Genomic DNA, 25,505 nt, shown 5'->3' with positions numbered 1-25,505 from the left:
CTTTTCGCTCTCTCGTCGCACACCAGCTCAAAGTTAGCTGTAAATTTGTTACGTCGCCGCAGAAGAGCTTGTGCATGCGCTAGTGAGTGTGATCACACAGGTGTGTGATGCTCCGAATTCGCCGTCGCTTACATCACTTGCTCTAAATGTGTATGTGTGTGGAATAACGTTAGTTATCCGTTGGCAGCGCACCTGTGCGGGTTAAAAAGGGATGGAGCTAGCGCCAACCTCTCTCGTTGACTCTTGTGTCTCCCTCTTTCGCTCTCAATCTTATTTGCCATTCTAAGCGCATTCTAAGCGATTTTCGGCATTCTCTTGGAAACACACATATGAAGACACGGGGATTAGGGGATAGAGAGAGCAGGTGGAAGAGAGAGCAAGACGCACACCTGAGAGCGAGAAATGCCTGCGTTGCCAACTATTTTGCCGTTTAATTTCGCTTATATGGGTACTTTTTTTCATTTTACTTGCCGCTGAAGTTGCTTCTTTTTATTCGGCTTGTTATTTCTTATTGTATTTACCACGACTCTCTTCACTTCGATTTACACTAACACAAAAACAAACGATAATGATGATGAAATTCTTAAAGGGCCGCGAAATACAAACTATTTGAATCCTTATCCTTTTCTGTCAAGCATTCTTCTTTTTTCGTTTCTTGCAATTTAAGACGAAAAATCAAAAGACTTAGGAAACGAACTTGGACAAATATTTGAATACAACTCTGTAAGTTCAAGGGGATAATGAAAATAATTCAAACGTATCTAAATCTGAATTTAATTTGCGGATAAGTGAAAAAAAATCTATATCGGTAAAATATTTCTATGACATAGTGTAACCAACAACGGAAGCCCCCAATATACATAGCTAAACATAATTTTTCTAATTCCTCAATTCATTTGCTAATTAACTTTAAATACAATAAGTACAGCTCCTGGGTTAAAGTAATAACCATCTCAACCGGCAAATAGGCAAGGCGAAAAACCCAGCGATCTTGATCATGATCGTGATCATCATTATGATTACTACCTTGACTCTGAGGAGTGAAAGAGAGGGAAAGAGAGACAGGGAGAGCGAGAAACTGCATGAGAAACGTTATGTGAGCGAAATGAGGCAACGCACAGCACACAAAACACTCTCACTCTCTCTCACACAGGTGCGCTTGCTTCGCCGCGTTTTTTTCTCACCTGGACATCGGCGAATATCTCGTTATTTTCCGACTCATACGAAAGCGAAGTTTCGCTCTCTTTCGTTCTCCCGACTTACGGTGTTTTGAATTCGCCGTCTAACTGAGTTTGTTGTAGCGGCGAGATCCACTGGCGGACCCGACGAGACTACCTTATACTTATTCTGCCATGGTTTGGCCTAACTGACTACCTCGAATACAGTAAGTAGCGAGCCGGCGATGTGAATGCACGTGTTTTCGCTTCAACTCACCTGGGCGAACCCAAGAAACCAAAGCAACAGCAAAACACACAAATATCAATTTTATAAATACGAAAACACTGTGTTGTGCATACTAAATACACAGATTTACAACAAAACAGAAACAAATTTTTTTTAAGTAATATTTTTTACAAGTGCGCCGAAAAAAGAACAAGACCCGAAAAAGTGTTTGAGAACCCTAAACAATTGAAGAAGCCACATCTTTCTCAGCACTTACGAAAAACAAATGAAAAACTAAATCAAAATCTTTTACAACGAAAATCCGACACTGCTGAATGGCAATTTTTTTAAAGTACGTTTTTTAGGAAAAAAATTCCTTAAAAAATAAAAAACCAAAAACAGAACCTCCAACACAAACTATCTTTCTGATTGACTACTTTTAATTTAAAAAAAAAAAAAAGGAACAACTTCCAAGACATGAAGAGGGCCAAACAAAAGTTGGCTTGAGCTCGGCTCATGAAAAAACTAAAACTGAAATCAAAAATTTTTTTTTTTGAAGCAGTGGACGAGCGGCGGACAAACATACACACACAATTGGATTAGTGTTTTGTTTATTTCGGACCCACTGTGACTGTCCCTCGTCCACCCGTCGAAAAACAAAATCTCAATCTCGCCGACTCCTTGAAATCGTCGCGTGTCGCTGTCGCGTTTCGTTTCCGTTGATCGCTAATCGTTTATCGTTGATCGCATCGCATCCATCATGCCGAAGATATTCCTGATCAAGAATCGCTTGCACCAGCAGCAACAACGTTTGCTCGAATCGCAGAATTTGCTGCAGCACAAGAACCAGGATGACGAGCGCTTGGTGCCACCTCTCAGTCCCAGTCCCAGTGGCAGTGCCAGCGGCCCCTCGCCTTCCCCGACGCCGACGCCCACGCCCACCGCCCAGCCTCCACCGGAACCACAAGGTCAGGGGCAACAGGTGCTCGGACAGGTGCCGCCCGATCCAGATCAGCAGCCGCTGAGCCTCACGCGCAAGCGATTCCACCACCGCCGCCACTATTTCGGACAATCGCGCCACAGTCTCGAACACCTTAATCAAAATCAAAATCAAAATCAGAACCCGAACACCAATCCAACACAAAATCGAGCAGAATTGGAAGTCGAAAATGCTACAGGCCAAGTTCAAAATGGTAAGTTGAGATTCACTGTAACACAAACAATTTAAGTATAAAAAAAACCATGCAATCAGAACTTTCACGATGGCTAAGGGAAGAATTCTCGAAGAATCTAAGGAACCAATGTTTATAGATTAGCTATAAACAACAGTATTTTTCAAGACAACATTTCCTTTACACAAATAATTCCTGTCTTTTAGTAAAACAAATATCGTTACTTTAAAAGCTCACCAACGATATAAAAAATCCGTTTGAAATGAAATTCGAAAAAATGCAAAAGACAAGAACGTAATAAACAATCCGTTTGGAATTCTTCCAGCGAAAAAAATCACAGAACAAGAAAGGAATTTTAATTTACTTAGATAAATAATTGCTACAAATCTGTCAGTCAGTCTTTTGGCCCGATGGCAAATCGGCAAGAAATACAAACAGCCATATCGATTGCCTGGAAATCTTTTCAAATTTCAAGCTTCACTTTTGGGCAGCTTTTGTTATTTGTTTTAGTTTTTTTTCGCCCACACCATGACGAACTCGTCCCCAGTGTATCTTTGTTTCTTTGCACTGTCTATCTTCCATTCTCCAAGCGGAGCTATGGGTTTACTTCGACATCAATCACTTTCATTGAATTTCGTAAGCGTTCTTATTTTGATTTTTTTTTTTTTGACGGTCTTTTTTTTTGGCCAAAGCCCAAGCCCAGAGTTCTCCAGTCTGTGTCCGTAGTGGTCTCCGTTCTGTTTTCATTTTCCTTTTTTTCTGTTTCTGTTATATAATCGCCCAGCATGCTTATTAAGTCATTTCGATTTTCGGTTTAGGCGGTGGTCTTAGGTTAAAGGTTTTACATTTTCATAAATGATTATGCGAGGAGAACTTTCTTTGATTCGGGGCGGGTTTATTAATTAAATTCTTTTCGATTTTATTTGAAAGTGAATTTTGTTCTGCGTTCTTTCAAGTTATATTCCGCTCAAGACTTTTGTTTCTAAGCTTTTTTAACTGCCCTTTGTCTGGCCTTAATTATATCTACATTTTTTTTTCAACCATAGCTCGGCTTCACTTCAGCAGAATCGTCTCTCGCACGCAGCCTCATAATTTTGCCCCTTACACGGGCATTATATTTCATGGTTATAGCTTATATATATATTATTTCCATGGAGCGTAGAGTGCTATATACATTTATTAAATTAAATAACACGTTGCGTTCTCGGTTCCTCCTGTTTATCGCCAACCATGCTCCCTTCTTCTTTTTCTCTATCGTCCGACTATCCACTTAAAAATGTATTATGAACGCTTCCGCTGTTTAATTTTTATGATTTCTACGGATATCGTAATGGAAGCTATTTGAAGGGAAATCGTTTCGCAACCCTATATACTCATAGGAAAATAGCAAAATTGCTTAGATGATCACATCTTCTTACGGGAAGCTGTCTTTATTGCCTGATTTCTACGTAAAATATTTATTACATTTCTTGGACTTTGTTATTTTAATAACAATGGTAATTCTTAGGAAACGTTTCATATAGTAAAACTTATTGTTAACTTTTGTCTTCTTCAGATTTACCTATTTTGTTCTTAAAATTTAACTCCCATTGCCATCTTGAGTTCTCAAACTGTTCTGAGTTTGAAAACCTCTCTGGTCACACTGCATGTTCACTTTTTTGTTCAATTACCGCTTACGGTTCGTGTTTTCCTACCTTTACTGGGCTTTGCCCATGGCCAAGAACTTCACACACTTGAGCGCACACTCACACACTCGAGCGAAACAAGAACGAAACGAAAGAAACAAAATTATATAACTGGCAAAGTACAAGGTACTAAAAGCCAGCTAGAAAAAAATCTCCTCTCGACCAGGCAAAAGTACAAGTTTTGCCAGAAGATGAAGTTCCAAAGCCAAAGCCGAAGCCGAAGCCAAACCCCAAAGAAGCGAAAAGAGTGTAGAGCGGAAAAAGAACTCTTTTTTCGCAGCCTAGACTTGCGCTAAAGTTCGTACTACACACAATGACTAAGATGATCATCATGATCATGAGAGCCAAGTTCAACTGGGGAGGAGGTGGTAGCGGAGGAGGAGGAGGAGGAGGAGGAGGAGGAGTTGGATGAGGACGTTGGGTGGGGTGCATTGTAGGCATGTCGTCTGCCATTTGGCCTAAGCAAAGTCAAGGCAACTGGCCATAATAAAACTTGTAGAACCAGTCGAAATGACTCGGGAGAAGAAACCCACCAGAAGAGGCAGAAAAGGCAAAAGAACCGAGCTTGTGAAATGCTAAAGGGCCTTGGAGGATGAACATTGATAAAGGGAAAAATCGAGGCAAAGGCAACCGAGAGAGAGATGCCTGAGAAAACCAAAGAACTGAACTTCTTGCATACATGGGCATGAATTCCTCCTAGCTTTTTTTTGCAGCCCTCCACAGCTGGAAGTTATGAGCATAACTTCCTGTTACATTTTCTCTATCTGCAGGCAACGATCTTTATGCCGCGAATTTCTCTGTCCCGCTAGTAAAAGTCAATAAATAACCGAAAGGAAATTCATTGATCGACCGATCGAACGATAAAGAAATTTCCAAAAAAAAAAAAAAAAAAAAAAGAAGAAAAGAAAAGGAAAAAACCTAAGGGAGAAGAAAGGAGCATGGAGCGATCCATGCAAATTCAGCAGCTGTTAGAACTGCAACTTCAATTGCACACGCAGCTTACACGCAGATGGTGCAATCCTCGAGCGGAAGTTAGCGAAAGGTTCCCTTAAAGACCTCGCGACCCTTCTCCAGAGACAAGTTCAGCGAACCCTCGGCAAACAACACTCACCGTCTCAAAAACAGACGACGAGTCAAAAGCAAAAGTCAAGTGGTAAATGAGGTAAATGGTAAATGCAAAAAGAGAAAGACAAGGGGGCAACGGAAAACAAAGCCCAAAACCCATTACCTCATAGTGCTAGTGCGAGTGCTCAGGCGCGCAGAGATTTTCTTTGGAAATCAAATCAACTCTATTGTTTATTCAATTAAGTCCGATTGATCCCAGTCTCTTCGCTCGGAGATCTTTAACTAATTGGAGTTGAAAATGGGCATCTCTAGTTGATTGGGCATATGTAAATGGGTTGCATTGATTAATTTAGCTTCATATTGGCAGACCTCCCCAGTTGAGATGTTCTACGCTCTTAAAGATTGTAGGGAAGTAAATAAGGCAATCACAACACCAAAACTTTAATATTGTACTATTATTATTTGGGTATTAAAAGAATACTAAAGAGCGTTACAAAAAAAAAAAGAAAAAGTTCACAAATTTTGTATCGATAAAGTTTTAAAATATCATTAATTTCCAAATTATCCGCGAACTTCAGTCGCGCTGTAATCAAAAGACTTAGGCAACGAACTTGATTTCTCCAATAGGCACTAAAAATGTGTTCTTTTCGCCTCGTTTGTTTTTTCCTTTTCCTCTCGCATTATATTTTTTTGGCATTAGTTTTACCTGCCGAAAAGACTGATAAAACAATGTGCACTATGTATGGATGAGTGTAGATCTACCTGTTTCGAGGGTTTTTTTAATCTCGCAACCAAAAACGATATTTGACAATCGGAAAGAAGAGAGAAAAGCGAAAAAGGGCAGCCAGAGAATCCTGCACACCTTCGATAACATTCAAACCCGAGATTTATTTGTGCAGTGAATCAACAAACAAGAATACACAGCACAAAGGAAACGGGAGAGAGAAGCGCAGAGAGAGAAAGAAAGAGAGACTCGAAAAAACAGGTCTCAAGTGCTGTCAACCGAGAAGAAGAAGCAACAGCGGCAGCAGCAGCAAGAAGAAGTAAAAGCAAAGAACGTAGAATATACATTTGAAAAAAAAAGGAAGCGAGTTCTTGTCCGCCTTTGCTGGGTGTTTTTCTTTCTTTTTTTTTCTCTCTTCTGCCTTTTTTTGGTATGCAGTTGAAGAAGAACAAGATGAATAAGAAGGAGCGATGTAGAAGAAAGAACGAAAGACAGCAGACAGATATATATATATATATATTATATATATATGTACATGATTATGAGCAATGATCAGCGCAATGATGATGATGATGACGGTGCGATGGTGCGTGTATTTTCTTTGTCCTTGTCTCTGTCCCCCTCAATATCTATTTATCTCCCTTTGTTCTTCTGGCATGAAAATGCAATCTTTTACCATGGGCTGCAACTATTTCTAATTGAATTACCTTTTGATATGGATAGGCAATGATAAAATCAATGTAAACAGTCGAAGTGAAGTAGGAAAAAAACAGAATAAACAAAAATCAATAAGAAAACAATAGGAGCAACAATTTTTAATCCGATCAATATAAGCTCCAAAAATACATTTGGAATAAAGGATTCGAATTAACAGTTGGCGAGTGAAAACAAATAAATTACTAAATGTATGCGGGACTTTTGTCTCTGATTTCGTTAATATCTGATTGTTACCCCTCCTCTCTTTTTATTAATTTTGTGCAATCGCACAAATGTCAATAACTTGTAAATCGCTTTAGCTGCGAATTTCTTATAATTTTCGCAAAATATTATTATCAACTTTTATGCGGCCGAAAAGGGGAAACTTGTTTCGTTTGAAATTTTTGGGTATATTTTTAATTTTTTGTATGATTTTTTTTCTTTATTGTTTTAAACACGTTTTTATAACATTTGTAATCAAAGCAGCAAAAGCACAGGCCACAATTAATATAGAACTCGTTTTCATTCTCGTTGGATGTTAACAACAGCAACAACAAAAAGTTAACTGTTTTTTTGTGAAATATTTGCGTTTTTGTTGGCAGAAGATCAGCGAAAAAAACACGTTTCGGTCCGGCCAAAAACCACAAAAGGCGCGAGAGGCAGCGAAACGGTTTTTATTTGCTCTAACCGAAAATAAACATGTTAAAAAAAAAATTAATGACGAGGTGTGTTGGGGGTGTAATTCGATAGGTATAGATATTATTCCAATGGCAAATCATTTTCAAGTGTGCGAATTTATCTGACATAACTTCCAATTAAATCAGGCTTAAATAGTTAACATTTCATAGTAATGGGCTTTGAATATTTCACGTAAAGCCATTTGTTGTTTAAACGCAAAACAATAAACACGTGAAGGGGGAAACATGATTTATTTATTGATTGTATGTAAATTAGTTTCCGCCTTAAGGTCTTGCCTTAATTTAAAGTGAGTTAAGCTTCATTATACAATTTTTAAACACCATTTAAAATATTTTTAACATCATACTTTTAGGGCTTAGACTCTCTTATGGGCATTTGAGGTTTGCTTGCAGTAATAAATTGGAAATAAATCAATAAATGTTGTTTAATTTTTTAACTACTTTGAGAAAGTCAAGTCCAAATTTTAATCGTACAACCCCAATTTCCTTTTTCCTGAAAATGCGAAATACGGTGACCACACTTTGTAGCCATTAAAATCGACACACAAATTTCAATTTTATGCAAATCTCTCTGCGCAAAGCTACCAAAAAAAAATCGAAACGGAATGGCCGAAAAATTTCACAAAATCCATAGGTTTTAAGCATAATTGAATAATGGGGGCTATTTGGTGATACTTTCTGCTTGCGGCAGATGAGCTCTGCGTAAATTGCACAATTTCCGAATGAGACAAAGGTTTTGTGTTTTTGTCTCTGATGAAATTTCTTTTAAACGACAAAAAATCGAAACGGCGATGAAATTTCACATATCTGCCAAAAAAAAAAAAAAAAAAAAGGAAGATCTATATATGTACGTCCGCATTATATAGATATGTATATAAACATCTGAGTGTGAGCTTAATCAGTTTGTCAATGGCTGCGTTTGTCATGCCGAAAGCTGGGGAAAAAAACCAGTTCAGAGGTGCAGCCTCAGCCTCCAATGCAATGTGCTTAACGCATATGGTATATCGCGGATCGGGGGCCAGATCGGCAGATCAGTGGGAGGGGAGGACCGGAGAGGCGAGGGGAGAAGAGGGGAGGGGCTACTATATAGTACGAGTTGTCAATGCTTTAGTTAGTCGTGCGAGAAAAAGAGAGACAATCGCAGCTAAATGCAGTTTCATGCAGTCATTCATTCATTCATTTAGTCAGTCACAAGTCAACCCTGACCTGAAAAGACTTACATATGTATCTGTACGTACATATGTATATACATATAATGCATGCCTGCATGTCTGTTTGTATGCAGATGTTTGTTTTTGTTCGTATGCAACTTTTTGTCGAGATGCCATATGCGATGATCGGCTTTTTCTCTCTTTCTTCCACTCTGCAAATGCATCTTTCTCGCACCCACATGATCGACTTTGAGTGGGTAGCTGCACAACAAATTAAGTTGTACCTGCTGTTTGAAATTATAGGGGTGACATATAGGGAAAAGGTTTGAAAACCCTATAAAGGTTATATGTATAAATGCTGTATTCGAATGTTCTAAAGCTTCCATTCAAATCTTAAACAAATATCCTCATTTAATAAGCATAGCCTTAAAAAAAAGTACTACTAATCGTAATAATTTCTTATGTACGCTTTTAATGCCCTCCAAAATACATTCAAAATTTGTCATCACTTTACACACATGCACACATTTTCTTATTGACGAACGTCAAATATTTCAATATCAAGTTCGTTGCCTAAGTCTTTTGTTCGGCGGTGGACTGCAAGTGAGAATTACCAACAAACACAAATCGAATAATAGTAATAGTAATAATAATAATAATAATCAGACAGCAAAGAGTGAGCAGCAGCAACAAAAAACTATAAATAAAAGCCAAGTAATAAATGATATGCACATACACACACACACACACAACAGTGGGACACACATGAAATTGAGTAAAAAAAAAACGATATAAAGAAAAAAAAATCTACCGGTTTTCAAGGTTAGGCCGCTTTAACTGTATTAACACCGGGTCCGTAATCACAGCAGCAGCAGTTACGTCATAATGAACAGAGCGGCATTTACAGCAACAGCAACAACAAAAACAACAAGAGCAACCACTTTTTTTTTGGTTGCGGTTTTGGCTCATTTCATTTTTCAGACCCAAAATAAAATTTATACGCATAATTTCATATTTGTAACAAAATCCGAAAAAGACGAACAAAAAAAAAATGATAAAATGGGGGAGAAGATGCAGAGAGACGTGTTGTAAGTGGGTGTTTGCTTAACATAATCTCTCGCTGTTGTTTTCACCCCCTTAACTTGTTTCGGTTTCGTTTTTATTTTTTGTTTCGTTATTTTCTGTATGCAAATGTGGGTCACCCATCTCCTGGAAAACAACAAAAAGTTTTGTTAAATGTTTACAGTTAAAACAAGGTAGAGCGCTTCTCTTGGTTTTTCACTCCCCGTTCGAATTTAGCAATACATATTGAGAGCAAGAGTTAAGCAAGTCGTCGTCACCGGTGCTCATCATCATTATTGATTTTTTTTTATTGTTTCTTGCTTTTGTTTAGTTGCCTTTGCTAAAATTTCAACGGGCTCGTTGTCGTTGACAGATGATGATATTATGTAGTAATCGGGGGCCTATATAACGGTATGGCAAGGTTAACCAGATGCGGTTGGGAAAACGAAAACAAACAGAAAATGCAGGGGAAATACACAACTGAAAAGCACAAGTGCGAAGGGAAATGTACCAGAAGCCCTTTAAAGATTGAAGGTTTTAAGTGTCAGCGACCATTGCATTTTTTGGCTGTTACAATTTTAAACTCACTCAAGTACCCCTGAAAAAACAGGCTTAATAAAAACGCATCGCTTAATTAAGGTAAATATATATATGTGAAGTGATCCCCGAAACTAGTTTCTTAAAAGGTTCATCACTTGTCTCATTAACAAGTGCATGCAATTAATTTAAAGCCACCTGGATCGAAGGCTGAAGTAAGCCGCCGAAAGAACTAGTTACATCACCGATTACCCAGGAAAGTAACTATATCAAATACCCACTGTATTGCAATTGATGAATTTCCGTTACGTTTTGTTTTTGTTTTTTTCACAGCAAATGAGTTTGTCAACTAAGTGTTTGCCGTTTTTCTATTGTTTTTTTGTTCGCCATTGTTGTTGCTGTTGTGTTGTGGAACTGACCAATACAAATATAAATATTGATATAGACAAAACTCACACGAACACTTGCCAATTGAGAAGCATTTTCAGAATGAATATATTATATGCGTTGACCTAAATTTTGTGTCTCATTTGTCTGTGTGTCGGTTGCACAAAGAAGCATGCTAAACAGCTACTAAAACCATACAATTGCAGCCGGTCAAATTGAGCCAACTGTTTGACTGACTGACTGACTGACAGACTAAATGGACTGACTAACTGCGAAAAAAAAACAACAGCATCGAAGGCTGCCCATGTGCATGTGCTAATTGTTACAGCCAATTGAGCCACATATGACTTATGCTCGAATACTTTTTATTTTTTCATCAAAATCGCAGAGTTAAAATGTTTGAAAAACAGAAGTTTTTAAATAATGAAATATTTTTTGATAGTTCAAAAACCGCAAGTACGATTAGTTTATAACCCTCAAGTTTTCAAAATATTTTAAAAACCGCACCTGATAATTTTCCATACACTTTTGTAGTTATTTCTCAAGTGACTATTGACTACCCCAAGATCTCTTAACGATATATACGAATATATATACAGGGTGCGCCATCTCGAGCTTCGGTATGAAAATATTGAATAACTTTGGAAAAAAACAAAAATTCATGGAAAATGTTTTATGTTTATTTAGATTGATCCTTTACAATTCATTTGAGTTAGTTTTTTAAGGGTCTAGAAAATTTCTGGTTTCAGCAGGACGGGGTCCCATGTCAGACAGCAAACGAAACCATGCAGTTTTTGCAGCAAAATTCCTGGATGCGTTGTGTCAAAAAGAGGCGATATCGACTGGCCGGACTTGACCCCGCCGGATTTCTTTTTGTGGGGTATACATAAGCAAGCCCTAGACCATCACAGAGCTCAAGGAGAGTATTCGCACCGAAATGGCCAATATATCGGCCGATTGCTCAAGAAAATAATGGAAAATGCTCGAAAAAGGACACTTTTTGCCATCAAGAACAAAGGAAGTCACTTAGTCGATATTGTATTCAAAAACTAACTCAAATGAATTGTAAAGGATCAATCTAAATATATGTAAAACATTTTCCATGAATTTTTGTTTTTTTCCAAAGTTATTTAATATTTTCATACCGAAGCTCGAGATGGCGCACCCTGTATATAGAACCGAAAAGCGATTTTCCGTTCACAGTTCGTGCCTGCCTCATTAACATTTTACAGCGACAACAAAAACAACAGGGTGCAGCCTCCTCCGATTTTTGTTTCGTTTTTTTTTGCCGCATTGGCTTACAAATCATTTAACGCAATTGCGTTAAAACTTTGCCCCATTCAAATGCACGAGCAACAAAAACAAAAGAAGATAGCCTAGTCGTGTGCAAACAAACTGTTTTTTGTTTCAGTTTTTCCCCAGCTTCTTTTCCATTATTTTTGTTAAACAGTTTGTTGCACTTTTGTTTAGTGCGTTCCCAATTTGTTTGTAAAGTCGGGTCAAAGGTGGTTCGATGGGGTTAAGATTGAAATGACTTTAATTTTGCAAAGCAAAGTTTACTATAATTTTGTCTGATATTAGTTCCTTTGGCAAATGGGCGTTTTAGTATTGTCTTTATCCCTCCATCCAGGATAATCACCGGTTTGCCATCTGTTTGGCTAACATATTTGGCATTTGTCAATGTCACATTTAGTTCAAGTCTAAGCGACATAACAGCACAAATTGCAATGTAAACGAGTCAAATGAAAGAGAGCAAGGTTAGCATTGACATTAATACCAAAAAAAGCAAGCAACAAATTGAAAACACACATAAAAGCTGCATTAGAACAGCACTAAGCAACAGCAAATACAACAACAACAACAACAACAACAAATGCATACTGGCAGCGAATAAATAAAAGCAACTGTAATTAGCAGCTGCACAAAACGTAGCACATGTCAGCACAGCTTGTTTGTAACTGTGTATGCTACACGCAAAGAATTGTTTTACTAAAAGTTTACTCCAAAATAAAAACCATCTTAGTTCATACAGTTTTACACTAGAATAAATATTAGAAACAATCAGTGGAGTTGCGTTTATTTTTCAGCAAGCATTGAACTGGCATTCTTTTGCATATTTTTGCTCTGTGTAAAAATGTTTCTGTTGGCACAAACACACGCACACACATAACACTCGGACCATATCCATGTGGTTTGCAATTTAAGACGCTACAAGTCGGAGGCCCTGAGTAGTTGGCAACGTTGATGATGACAAGCAGCGATATCTCACACACTAAAACACTAAATGCTTAACCAACATTTAGCAGCGGCCATAATTCGTTGCAATTTCGACCTTGAAAACGAGTCACCAGCAGAAGCATATATACTTTTAAGATTGGGGTGGAAAACTTGCTGAAATTGTATCAAACAAAAGACTTAGACAACAAACTTCATTCAAAATTTATTCTGTCAAGAACTGCGCTTAAAGCCCATTAAAGATTCCTTAAAAACCTCATATTTTAAAGATAATAAAGTATCGGATCAACTTGTTACGTAGATCCCCTTGTTTTACAAAAGACTTAGGTATCGAACTGGAAAGGTATTAAAGTGGACATTTTGGTAAAGTCCCAAAAATAAACCTTAAAAAAACCAGCAAGAACCCATCACCCGAGCAAGCGCAAAAAATGTAATTAAGTTAAACGAAATTATTTTGTTAACGCGTCGGCAATTTATAATTTATATACTTAAATACATATGTGGAGCGGACAACAAGGCATGTTTATAAATACATATATAACAAAGCGGCAATCGCGATGGGCAGATTTTCGACGATCGATAAAACTTAATTGCATGGCACTTAATGCATTTTAAGTTTGCTGCGGCCAGCGAAATAAAATGAGTGGGTAACCCGAGACGGAAGGGCCTAATAAAGACCTTGGAAGCCCTTAGAAATCGAACTATCAACAGCAGCTGAAGCGGAAGAAACCCAAAGAACCTTAACCGAAAAAAAAAAAACATCAACAAAAATAAAAACCCGAAAGCCAAATTGGGCGTTAGAGACAAATTCATTTGGGGAGCGAGAAAAGGAGCCCATAAATTTATAGACTGTCCCGAGGGTCTGTTGCCCAGAAACAAAAAACCAAAAAAAAAAAAAAACGAACGATCTTGATCTTGATACAGAAAAAAGTAAAGAGAGTAAAAAAAACAATATCCGATCGGATCGGATCGTGTTGCAAATGGGTTGGCACAACACTTGGTTCCTTTTGGCATTAGAATTGCTAAATGCTGCCAGCCAGGATCCGCAAAAAAGAAAAGGGTTCGCTGTTTAGGCTTTTACACTACACTACATAATTTGTAAGGGAAGCGCGCGGACATTAGGTCATTTGGTCAGCGCAAAAAAAATAAATAAGGGAAAAGGATCGGGGAAAGGACCTTCACGAAAAAAAGCACCTGTTAGAAGCTCGAACTTCCTTCCTTCAAACGGATGCATTCATCAATTTGGCAGGATCGCAGGAAGCTCCTTCCTGCCGTCTCCTCTTCTTTTTCCCCTTTCTTGACAAGGGTTCTGCATCTGCTATTCTATTTCTGCTGGACATTTGAAAGGAGCAGAAAACACGCACTTGTCAGTTAGCCAGGGAATTGATTAGCTGTCTGCCGGCTAATCGATGACACTACTCCGCCACTCTCGCATTCATTTCCATCTCATTTTCAAACCGCACCGACTTTTTTCTCGCATTTGTCAACGTTTTCTGCCTGCCTTCATGCTCTATTAAATTCCGTTCGACATTTGCAAGCGTTTTGGTTTGTTTTTAGCTTTTGCGAAAGCAAAAGTTTCGATGGCTGGCTGCTGGGGTGGATCAATGCGTTTTTTGAAGTGGGTCACCTGTGGGCGGTTGGCTAAAGGTTCATGGCTCAACGGAGGGCTGACATTAGCCATTGCTTCATGTTCGTAATGCTCTGTTTCTAAAAATTACTCAAGAAAGCCAACTATGAACTTATTAAAACTGCAAGGCAGCTATGGCAACTGATTCAAATACCCCAGTAATTAGATTTTTATCAACGATTTGTCAAATCATGGCAGGTTATTCGGTAAGCGTTTCAGTTTTGCTACAACCCAAAGTAGTTATCTGGCAGATCCGATCATTACTTAATGTTCGAACAATGGCTAATCAAGAGAACAGCACCTGGTGCATGTTATTAATATCGGGGTCAATAGATATTGCAGCATGATCAGCGTTATTATCAATAGCATCGTGGACCCAAGAGGGCCACTAAAACGTTGGGCTGGGTCTGGATCTATTCATTGTTTAGCCAACTATATAGCCAACTATATAACTAGATATATTCATATATAGCCTCAGAGATATACATTCAAATGTATGTATTTGTATATGGGCAGAGCTGCTTGGAAAACGTTACCGCCTTTGTCAACGTGCTTGGCATTTTCAATTAGACACACAGAACCACACGAAAATACAACAACAAATAAACAGAAAAAAAAACAAATTATAAAACAAACCTGAAGAAGCACAAGACCAAGAAGGACGGTTGGCCCAAAGGGGGAGGCAGCCGAAGGTGGGCAATGGGTGTGTGTGCCGTCATCGAGTTGTCGTGCATGCCAGGAATTCAATATGCGATAAGCTCAGAATGCGTTTGGAATTCGACTAAAATCGCCATCTCTCTTTTGACTATGTATTTCCTTCGTTTCAACTATGTACATAAACTATTTGGAAGAAAAGAAATAAAGATGAGTGCAAAAATAATACATATTTTGAACTTATAAAATAAATAAAATACAAACCCATTATATTGGTTTCCATTAAACATTGTGTGTCGCTTGCTATTTAGTAGTTTTCTATAAACAGTAAGTTGAACGCCCATGGTTAAAAGGGTTGTATCTTTATAAGGAAAGTACTGGTAATTTACCACAATACTCAGGTGCCACCCGCATAAAAATTGAAATAAAGAAAAAAAAATGTGTTTAACATTCCTACTTTATAAATAAAAACAAAATTCGGCGACAGAAACCCACAACTAGGAACTGAACGCGTACGAAAAATCTCCACCCACTCAAAGGGACTACTTCATTGAAATCACCTGGAAATTCCCGCAGAATACTGAAATTAACAGCAACCTGGGTTCATCTACCCAATTAGCAGGCGGCAACCCGTAAAATCAACAAATCCATACGTACGAAGAGGGCGCGAAAAAAAATGTATTACGAATTCTAGACGACAACTTCAACGGTTTGGATCGAGAAGCTTGCTTTGTCGGCATTGTCATGCACAATTTACATATATACAGTATGTATTTGTACACACAAAGAAATCAGTCATTAAAATCAATCGTTGAAAAAAAAATTGTTTTGTAAAAATGATTGTTTTAAAAATGGTACATTATTAATATGGCAATATCTAAATTAATTTGAACGAAGGTTTTTTTTTAAGTTTAGAATTTTTCTCAGAAAATACTCGAATTTTTCTCGGAGTGCATGTACACACAAAGATATTTAGCTTTTTATTTGAACTCGTACTTTTTCTGCGTTTTTGCGTATTTGTTTTTTTCTTCGTTTTATTTCTTTATTTTTGTCATTTTTTGTTTTGTGTTTTTACGACGCATTTCGCGCTAGACGAAATCGGTGGAAGCCGCCGATTTCAGTGGGGCATAAATTTAAATTGAAAAGTTTAAGCACACACGGTGCGAAAGAGATGGTGCGAGAATATAAATCGATTTACGGTAAAGGATAAAACGTGCATTGAACTCTGCCGTGTTAGCGAGACCGAGATGGACGAGGAGATTCTTTGTAATCAGCCATTTACCCTCTCCGCTTAGCTAGAAAAATTCTAATTGTTTTAGTGCTTGGTTTTTCTATTTTCTCACTTTGTTTTAATTGCTGTTGGCTCGAGGTCAATGTTTGTGCTTTGTTTTTTATAGTACACAATACAACTTCAATTGAAATTCATTTCCTCATGGCAGCAACACACAAAAGTGATACAAAAATATAACAAATACACGCCGCCTTTTTCGCATTTCATTTTCAACTTGAAAAACTCAAGCTCAAACATGTTTTCTGTGTGTGTTCGTGTAATTATAAACATTTTACAACTCGCCTTGACCTTAACACAATAAAATAAATTACAACTATGGCAATGCAAACTCACACACACACATTAATGATCTACGGCTTTTAACATGTAGAACCGATGTAAAATGTAGAAGGTGGGCGTGTAGAATGTGGGCGTGGCTTGTCTATTAACCCATTAAAAACATAAATGGCATGCCAGGCATTTCGCAGGGGTTGGGAAACATGCGTTAAATCGGCAAAGCAAACGATCAATTATTTTTGCTTTTTAGTTTACAGTGGAACGAAATTTGAATTTTGTAAAATGTGCATAATTTTATAAGTGAAATTATGAAATAGAAATTATGACTTAAAGATTAAAATTAATTAAATTTATTTTCTTAATTTAAAATAATTGATCAACTGTGCTTTTGCATTTAAGCGTGTGTGTGCATTTGACAGTTAGAATTTATGCGACTGCTAAGCCGACTGCGCGGCGACTGCAAAAGTTGGCCATGACCAACAGAGCGAGATAGCGAATGCGTGATTGGCATTTGTAATTGTACACACTCATGTAATTGCACACACATGCAATTACACGATCGCAAAGGGCCAAGAAAAGCAACACAATAACAACACGAACACCCACGCTACCAAACAACTCAACACACACAAATAAACAAAAAGCCTTGATCTTGATCGAAACAACAACAATAGCAATAACAAGTTACCATGCAATGTTGTTGTAGGTTTTCTTGCTTGCTTTTTTTACTGCACTTGTTTTGATTTAAAGCCAAGACGGCTTTTAGTGGCTAACCTTGTCTTTGCCCGTTTTGTCTTTGCACTTGCACTTGCAATTGGTAAAACGCCGTAATTACCCGTTCGCAATTGATTCAAAAGCCAATTCAATTTATTTAGTTTTTTAATTAGGTCTAAACCAATACGCCCTCACAATTGATAGTTGAAAAAACGACAGAGGTCGCTTTCAGCATTAATGAAAAGAAAGGGGTGGGAGAAAGAAGAAGTCAAAATCACCTGAGAATTTTCTCAGGTTTTTCAATTTCTAATTTTCACTAGTAATCTTTCAATTTGGGCATTAAAAAAAACTTATTTATAAAAACTTACCTTGTGATTGATTGATTTTTCATTAATTTACGCCTTGAACATGGTTTTATTTTACTTTTCACAAATATTTCACATCTTCTCAAGCGTCTTCGTCGACTTCCAATGAAAAACTAAAACCAAGAAGGGACTAAAATTTGTCCCAAGCTTTAAATGCAAGAGCGAGAAGGAATGAAATAGAAGTTGGGGGATAGGAAGATAAAGTAAAAGTGCCGCACAAAAACCTAGCTGCTTTAAAACCCTGAAAAATTCCTTCCTATTTATTTATTTTCGTCTATTTATTGTAATACTACCTGATTTTACTTTATTTAATCCCACAATAAAAATTGATTTTTGTTTAGTTTTTGTATTTTATTTTGTATTGTATTGTATTTTGTATTTTAAAAATACATTTTTCATTTTGCAATATTATGAAATTACGGGAAGTGTCTATAAGACATACATAGTATAAAATAAAACTCCTATTAACTGAAGAAGTGCAAATGAAAAAATATGTATGTACATATATAATTTCATAATTTCTATTTTGTTATCTGTCAACTCTGTTGCAGATACAGTTAAGTTTGAAAATCACCTACACCACACACACGCTTGCACTTTTGACGAATAGGGAAGGAATGAAGACGCATTTCTTTAGAAACTCATTCCTGTTACAGTTAACTGGCGATCTCCGCAGCGAAAAGATCAAAAATAGAAGAAGTGTAACTCTTAATTTTCCTTTGTTTCTTCAGTCGCCTCTCGAAAGTTCTATACAAATTATCTACATTTTTAATTGATCAAAGTTTTTGGGCACCTGTTGATTAATAATTTAAATTTTTTCTTGCAGAAAACTTCGCCGCTGAATTGCTGCAGCGTTTAACCCCCACCACCACCACCACTACACAAAATAATATTGTTAACCCATTAACGCCGCCTGGTAAAAGCGATAGTTTGGTTAATAATATTAAAGCCACCACCTCCGATTTAGCCACAAAAGACTGCACAATTGAAAAATCCCCAATCAGCATACCAAAAAATCAGCAAGAAGCGGACGACGAAGACGAGAAGAAGGAGGAAGAGCGTGTGAAGGAGAGCGGAGAAGCCGACGAACGGGAGAGCAAAGCAGAGCAGAAGCAGGAGGAGGAAGAGGACGAAGACGAGGTGGATGTGGGCGTAGAGGCGCCACGGCCGCGATTCTACAACACCGGCGTGGTTTTAACCCAGGCACAACGCAAGGAATATCCCCAAGAGCCCAAGGACCTATCGCTATCGATCGCCCCATCCTCGTCAGCTTCCCCAAAAAGCGACTCTGACTCGGACTCCGACTCCGATGGCGGTTGCAAGTTGATTGTAGACGAGAAGCCGCCACTGCCGGTAGTGAAACCCATATCCCTGCGCCTGAGCAGCACACCGCCACCAGCGGATCAGCGTCCGAGTCCGCCGCCCCCCAGAGATCCAGCGCCTGCGGTCCGCTGCTCGGTCATCCAACGAGCACCGCAGTCCCAGTTGCCCAACGGCACCAGTAGCATCGGCAGATCGGGGTTCCTATTGCCGCCGCTCGATCAGCTGGGGCCCGAGCAACAGGAGCCGATCGATTACCATGTGCCCAGGCGCCGCAGTCCCTCGTACGATTCGGACGAGGAACTGAACGCCAGGCGGCTGGAACGGGCACGTCAGGTGCGCGAGGCACGCCGCAGGAGCACCATCTTGGCCGCCAGAGTGCTGTTGGCCCAGTCGCAGCGATTGAATCCGCGCCTGGTGCGCTCGTTGCCCGGAATATTGGCCGCTGCCGCCGGACACGGACGGAATAGCAGTAGTTCCGGTGGTGCTGCCGGTCAGGGCTTTCAATCCTCGGGCTTTGGCAGTCAGAACAGCGGAAGCGGCTCCTCGAGCGGCAATCAGAACGCGGGCAGTGGTGCTGGCTCACCCGGATCCGGTGCCGGCGGAGGAGGTGGCATGGGCGGCGGTCGTGACGGCCGAGGGAACTACGGACCCAATTCACCGCCCACGGGCGCACTGCCGCCCTTTTACGAGAGCCTCAAGAGCGGCCAACAGAGCACGGCCAGCAATAATACGGGCCAGAGTCCCGGAAATCACGCGCACTTCAACGCCAATCCAGCGAATTTCCTGCAAAACGCAGCTGCAGCCGCGTACATCATGTCCGCTGGCTCGGGAGGATCGGGGACTGCAGGAGGAGGAGGAGGCGGTGGAGGAGGAGCAGCAGGTGGCGGGGCAAACGGAGGTGGTAGTGGTGGCCCAGGATCAAACAGTGGTGGTGGTGGCAATGGCTACATCAATTGTGGCGGTGTTGGTGGCCCAAACAGTCATCTCGATGGTAATAATCTTTTGAACTTCGCCAGTGTTTCTAACTATAACGACTCCAATTCCAAATTCCATAATCACCATCATCATCATCACCATCAACACAACAACAACAACAACAATAACAACAACAATGGTCAATCCTCGATAATGGGTCATCCGTTCTACGGCGGCAATCCCTCAGCGTACGGCATTATACTGAAGGATGAGCCGGACATTGAGTACGATGAGGCCAAGATTGATATCGGCACCTTTGCGCAGAACATTATCCAGGCGACGATGGGCAGCTCGGGGCAGTTCAATGCCAGCGCCTACGAGGATGCTATAATGTCGGATCTGGCCACTTCGGGCCAGTGTCCGAACGGTGCCGTGGATCCGCTGCAGTTTACGGCCACGCTGATGCTGAGTTCGCAGACGGATCATCTGCTGGAGCAGCTGTCCGATGCCGTTGATCTGAGCTCGTTCCTGCAGCGCAGCTGCGTGGACGACGAGGAGTCGACGAGTCCGCGGCAAGACTTCGAGCTGGTGTCCACGCCCTCGCTGACGCCCGACTCGGTGACGCCGGTGGATCAGCACAACGGCAACACGGCGCAGCTGGACGCCCTGCACGAGAATCTGTTGACGCAGCTAACCCACAACATGGCCAGGAATGGCGGCAATCAACATCAACAGCAGCAGCAGCATCATCAGCACGGTGTGCAGCAGCAACAGCACGGCGTGCAGCAGCAGCACAATGTGCAGCAGCAGCAGCAACAGCACAATGTGCAGCAGCAGCAGCAACAGCACAATGTACAGCAGCAGCACGTGCAGCAGCAACCGCCGCCGTCGTATCAACATGCCACGCGTGGCCTGATGATGCAGCAGCAGCCGCAGCACGGCGGCTACCAGCAGCAGGCTGCCATGATGTCGCAGCAGCAGTTGCTCAGCCAGCAGCAACAATCGCATCACCAGCAGCAGCAGCACGCCTACCAGCAGCAGCACAACATGTATGCCCAGCAGCAGCAGCAGCAACATCACCAGCAGCAGCAACAGCAGCAGCAGCATCACTTCCACCACCAGCAACAGCAGCAGCAGCAACAACAGTCGCACCATGCGCATCTCCATGGTCATGGCCACGACAACAGCAACATGTCGCTGCCATCGCCAACTGCTGCGGCTGCTGCGGCGGCTGCTGCTGCGGCTGCTGCTGCAGCGGCTGCGGCCGCCCACCTGCAGCGACCCATGAGCAGCAGCAGCAGCTCGGGCGGCACAAACAGCAGCAACAGCAGCGGCGGCGGTAGCAGCAACAGTCCGCTTTTGGACGCCAATGCAGCGGCAGCGGCTGCGGCCGCCCTGCTGGACACCAAGCCACTCATCCAAAGCGTAAGTAATCCCTTTTTTCGTCAACTAAATACCCAATCACAGCAGCAACAGCAGGAGCAACCAGCATTGTCGCCGCCGGCGGCGAGCAGCAAGCAATTCACCCTGATGAAAACGACCAGGTACACGGAGTTTGTGGAGATGGTGGCGCTCGATGTGCTGGTCAAGCCAGAGATGAAACTCGAATCGCATTCCGAGGTGGCGGAGATGACAACAGCCGAGGCAGAGGAGGTGGTGACCTTGGCGGCGGAGGCAGCCACAGAAACAGCAACGGTAAAGGCTGAAACTCAAGACTCCACATCGGATCATCGAAACTGCAGCGCATCCTCGTCCTCCTCGGGGAGAAAGTTGCGCGGCAGGGCCAAAGCGGTGGCTTGTGGCGCCACCATGATCACGCTGATATCCACGATGAAATCGTCGCCAGAACTGCCGGCCACCAAGACGGTGCATCGCACCACCCTGCGCTCCTTGGCCTCGGCGGCGGCGGCCACGGCAGCCGGTTTATTGGCGCCGTCGCCCACCGTTTCCGTTTTGAACGAGAGCAAAGTTTTGCAGCGGCGCGTAAGTGCGGAAGAGGAGTTGGTAAATTGGGCAGTGCGGTTCTCCAGAAGGTTATTTCTTTGATTTGAGGGCCTGCACTAAACCTTTTACCGACGAGTCCTTCCAGGAGCCAACCCCATTTTGTGTGCTTTTTAGCCTGTTGTTTGTGTTTGTCTGTGATTGTCTTAGTTTTGTTGAATCCTTAAATGCCAAATCGCCCAGAATACCTCGTAGTAATCGATACCTTTACCATTTCCTCAACAGTTGGGCTTGCCGCCGGATCTACAGCTGGAGTTTGTGAACGGCGGACACGGAATCAAGAACCCACTGGCGGTGGAGAATGCCCACGGTGGCCATCACCGAATTCGCAACATCGATTGCATTGATGATCTCAGCAAGCATGGCCACCACGCGCAGCAGCAGCAGCAGCAGGGTTCGCCGCAGCAGCAACAGCAGCAGCAGCAAAGCATGCAGCAATCCGTGCAGCAGCAACAACAGCAGTCGGTGCAACAGCAACAGTCGCTCCAGCAGCAGCAGCAACACCACCAGCACCACAGCAACAGCAGTGCCAGCAGCAATGCCAGCAGCCACGGATCCGCTGAAGCGCTCTGCATGGGCTCGTCCTCTGGAGGAGCCAACGAGGACTCCTCGTCGGGCAACAACAAGTTCGTGTGTCGCGTCTGCATGAAGACGTTCTCGCTGCAGCGCCTGCTCAACCGGCACATGAAGTGCCACTCGGACATCAAGCGCTACCTGTGCACCTTCTGCGGCAAGGGCTTCAACGACACCTTCGACCTCAAGCGGCACACGCGCACCCACACGGGCGTCCGGCCGTACAAGTGCAACCTGTGCGAGAAGAGCTTCACGCAGCGCTGTTCGCTGGAGTCGCACTGCCAGAAGGTGCACAGTGTGCAGCACCAGTACGCCTACAAGGAGCGCAGGGCCAAGGTAAGAAGGCGTTTCTATTCCTAGCAAAATTAATAGGATGTATAAAGCCTTTAATGACTGGGAACTCACAACTAATGTCCACTATTTATTATAGATGTACGTGTGCGAGGAGTGCGGCCACACCACCTGCGAACCGGAGGTGCATTATCTGCACCTGAAGAACAACCATCCCTTCTCGCCGGCTCTGCTGAAGTTCTACGATAAGCGGCACTTCAAGTTCACCAACTCGCAGTTCGCCAACAATCTGCTCGGCCAGCTGCCCATGCCAGTCCACAATTAGTGGCTGGCTGCACCACTTAGGATCTAAGAACGCGAAATACTTAAGCAAACCAATATTGTGACTTTGAAGTTTTTTGAAAACTGCCCCCCGCGGAGGATACGGAATTTTTGGAGATTATGCTTACTTTGTATATTTTTGCCTAGCCTTAGGATTAGCTACTATCTGTAGGACTTATCATCACGCTACCCCCCACTCACTTTGCTGTGCAAATCTCTCTCACTTGAACACTTATGTTTATAGTTAATCTTGAATTTTCGTTTATTACATTCTTATTATTTTTTTTTTTTGGAAAACCGCTTCTTAGTCAAAAAGTTATCGTTAGGAATAAGGAAAATGTTTAGAAGATGCTTTGAGCAACACACAAATTATGAAATATTACTCGTACGCCTAGGAATATATATAAATATATATATATAACAAGAAAGTATATAAAGAATATAGCTGTAAGTTGTTAAGAGCTACCAACCGAACAAGCTGCAAACGTTTGCATTTATTTGTCTTCAGCACGAGAAGGAAGGAAGGGATCGTGAAAGAAATCGAGCAAGGATACCATATTTAACACACCACCAACCATATGCATAAATATTTATTACTTAATCACAAACCACATTGCAAAGAGGCAAAGCATTCAAATAACCTAGGCTAAGATCGATAAAAACAAAAACAAAACTAGACTAAAGCTGTTCATGAATGAAGTCAAAGCCCAACAAACACAAACACAACATATTATGGAAAATCGAATTGCGAAAAGATAGTTCTTTGAATTTATATCTTGCACTAATCTTAGTACTTAGGCAATACCACCAATTGTACTGATCTTTAATGAACAAAACCACTAACTGTATATCTGATGGTATATTATTAATTAAGCCTTAGTTTTATCTGTAAGTTAAAGTACTTTTGAATCTGGATTCGAATTTGAGTTTGAATTTGATAACGATTTCGTTCGTTACATTAAACTGCATTATTATTTCTGTTTTAGCTTAGCGCTTTTTTTTCTTTTAATTTGTTGTAAGCAACAACGGGTTTTTTGTGCAATCGCTTGGTGTTGGTTAAATGGAAAATAAGGATGAAACGACAAATCGGATTTAAGAACCATAGCTTAAGATTCCAGTGGGGCTGTGCACTGCGGCGCCACGCCCACCGCCCGCTGTACAGCCCCAATGAGAAAGAAGAAGAAGAGCAAGGTGGTCAATCGAGGGAGTTAATCGAAACTTGGCTAATGAAAGTCCTTGTTTTAATCATCTCCCTCGGAACACGTAGTTTTTAACTAGAAAACTTTCACTCACACATATCTACACACATATATAAATATATCAGTTCAGCACACACACACACACAACAAACTTAAATATTTACTTAAATTTAGTTAGCTTAGGCAAAATTTAAACTCCTAAGGAAGACGGAAACGAAAAAGGATAATTTGATTGATAAAAATCTTAGACTTCCACTGAAAATTTGAAATTTTTTTAAAACTATTTTAAACGAATTTTGTATGAAACCAACACGAAAATTACAAAAAAAAAACTAATATATATACTATATATATCAAAATTTGAATGAAAAAATTTGCTTTTTAGTTGATAATAAAAGTTTTTTTTAAACTATCAATTATGTATACTATATATAAAGATTATGAGATGCGAATTAATTAATAAACATTAAATATGACAAAATAAAATATTTGTAAATTTTATTTTTGATTAAAAGGGAGTGGTCAGGTCAGTATGCATTAATTTGCAAACGGTCCTGATTTTGGTTTGTGCACTTATCTTTTGAAATCCATTTAATTTTTCAAAAGGCAAGTCCATTATTTCAATGAAATGAGAAATACTTCATTGTTTATTTTCAAATATTTTGTATTTTATTTATTTCGCTAGTTTCTTTATGTTTTGTCCTTCATTATTTAAGTTCAGTGTTTTTTTTTTCGTTTAGTTTTTTACAATTTTTTTGTTTGGATTTTGTTCCATTTTTTGTGTTGATCTTGTCGATTTTATTGTTAGATTTGTTTTTTTTTTCGGTTTTATGTTTTTTACATTAATTACTGAAATACACACACAGACACGGAATTACAATAAAAACTAGATTGTTTTTGGTTTCATTTCGGTTTTATGCGTTTCCCTTTTATTATTTATTCTTTGTTATTATCATGAATTTGAATATATGTGTTTCTTGTTTTTTATTTAATTTTTTTCGAGTAGTTTTTAATGGCTTTGCTTCGGCTACTTCGTTTTATTAGTTAAACTAAATTCTTTAAAATTTCCACTATTAATCAAAGAAAAAGGGAAATCAGGGAATGTAACTGCTTTTGAAATGTGATTTTGTTTTGCAAGATGTATCTTCCTTTAATATGTT

General features: G+C 40.4%; 1 protein-coding gene and 1 long non-coding RNA gene across 8 annotated transcripts in view; one reads left to right on the top strand and one right to left on the bottom strand.

Annotated features, from left to right (window-relative positions):
- The window catches only part of LOC108095314, a 109,753-nt gene extending 91,925 nt beyond the window's left edge, over positions 1 to 17,828 (bottom strand). For all 3 annotated transcript variants that reach the window (XR_006245313.1, XR_006245312.1, XR_006245314.1), the window contains exons 1-2: positions 17,726 to 17,828; positions 15,059 to 15,262 (exon numbers count right to left, since the gene is read on the bottom strand). This is a non-coding gene — a long non-coding RNA (uncharacterized LOC108095314). The remainder of the gene's footprint in view (positions 1 to 15,058; positions 15,263 to 17,725) is intronic.
- LOC108095313 (transcriptional regulator ovo) lies at positions 1,379 to 24,131 on the top strand. 5 transcript variants are annotated; one of them, XM_017196386.2, is made up of 5 exons: positions 1,379 to 2,576; positions 18,549 to 20,036; positions 20,208 to 21,943; positions 22,187 to 22,870; positions 22,965 to 24,131. In XM_017196386.2, the coding sequence occupies exons 1-5, from the start codon at positions 2,144 to 2,146 to the stop codon at positions 23,148 to 23,150; spliced, it is 4,527 nt and encodes a 1,508-aa protein (XP_017051875.1). In that variant the 5' UTR covers positions 1,379 to 2,143; the 3' UTR covers positions 23,151 to 24,131. The 5 variants fall into 5 exon arrangements, with proteins under 5 accessions (XP_017051875.1, XP_017051874.1, XP_017051873.1 ...); XM_017196385.2 differs by having other exon boundaries at positions 18,549 to 21,385; positions 21,440 to 21,943; XM_017196384.2 differs by having other exon boundaries at positions 18,549 to 21,385; positions 21,437 to 21,943.
- Positions 24,132 to 25,505: the final 1,374 nt, after the last annotated feature.

The sequence above is a fragment of the Drosophila ficusphila genome, unplaced genomic scaffold (assembly GCF_018152265.1).
Source record: "Drosophila ficusphila isolate 14025-0441.05 unplaced genomic scaffold, ASM1815226v1 contig_198, whole genome shotgun sequence".
NCBI lineage: Eukaryota > Metazoa > Arthropoda > Insecta > Diptera > Drosophilidae > Drosophila > Drosophila ficusphila.
This window is presented reverse-complemented; position numbering and strand designations above follow the sequence as displayed.

Excerpts from the sequence above, each read along its gene's own strand:
- LOC108095313 (XM_017196382.2), top strand. The coding sequence starts at position 2,144 with ATGCCGAAGATATTCCTGATCAAGAATCGCTTGCACCAGCAGCAACAA. Across the intron at positions 2,577-18,548 it reads TACAGGCCAAGTTCAAAATG|AAAACTTCGCCGCTGAATTG; the intron begins GTAAGTTGAGAT and ends TTTTTCTTGCAG. Across the intron at positions 21,944-22,186 it reads GCAAAGTTTTGCAGCGGCGC|TTGGGCTTGCCGCCGGATCT; the intron begins GTAAGTGCGGAA and ends TTTCCTCAACAG.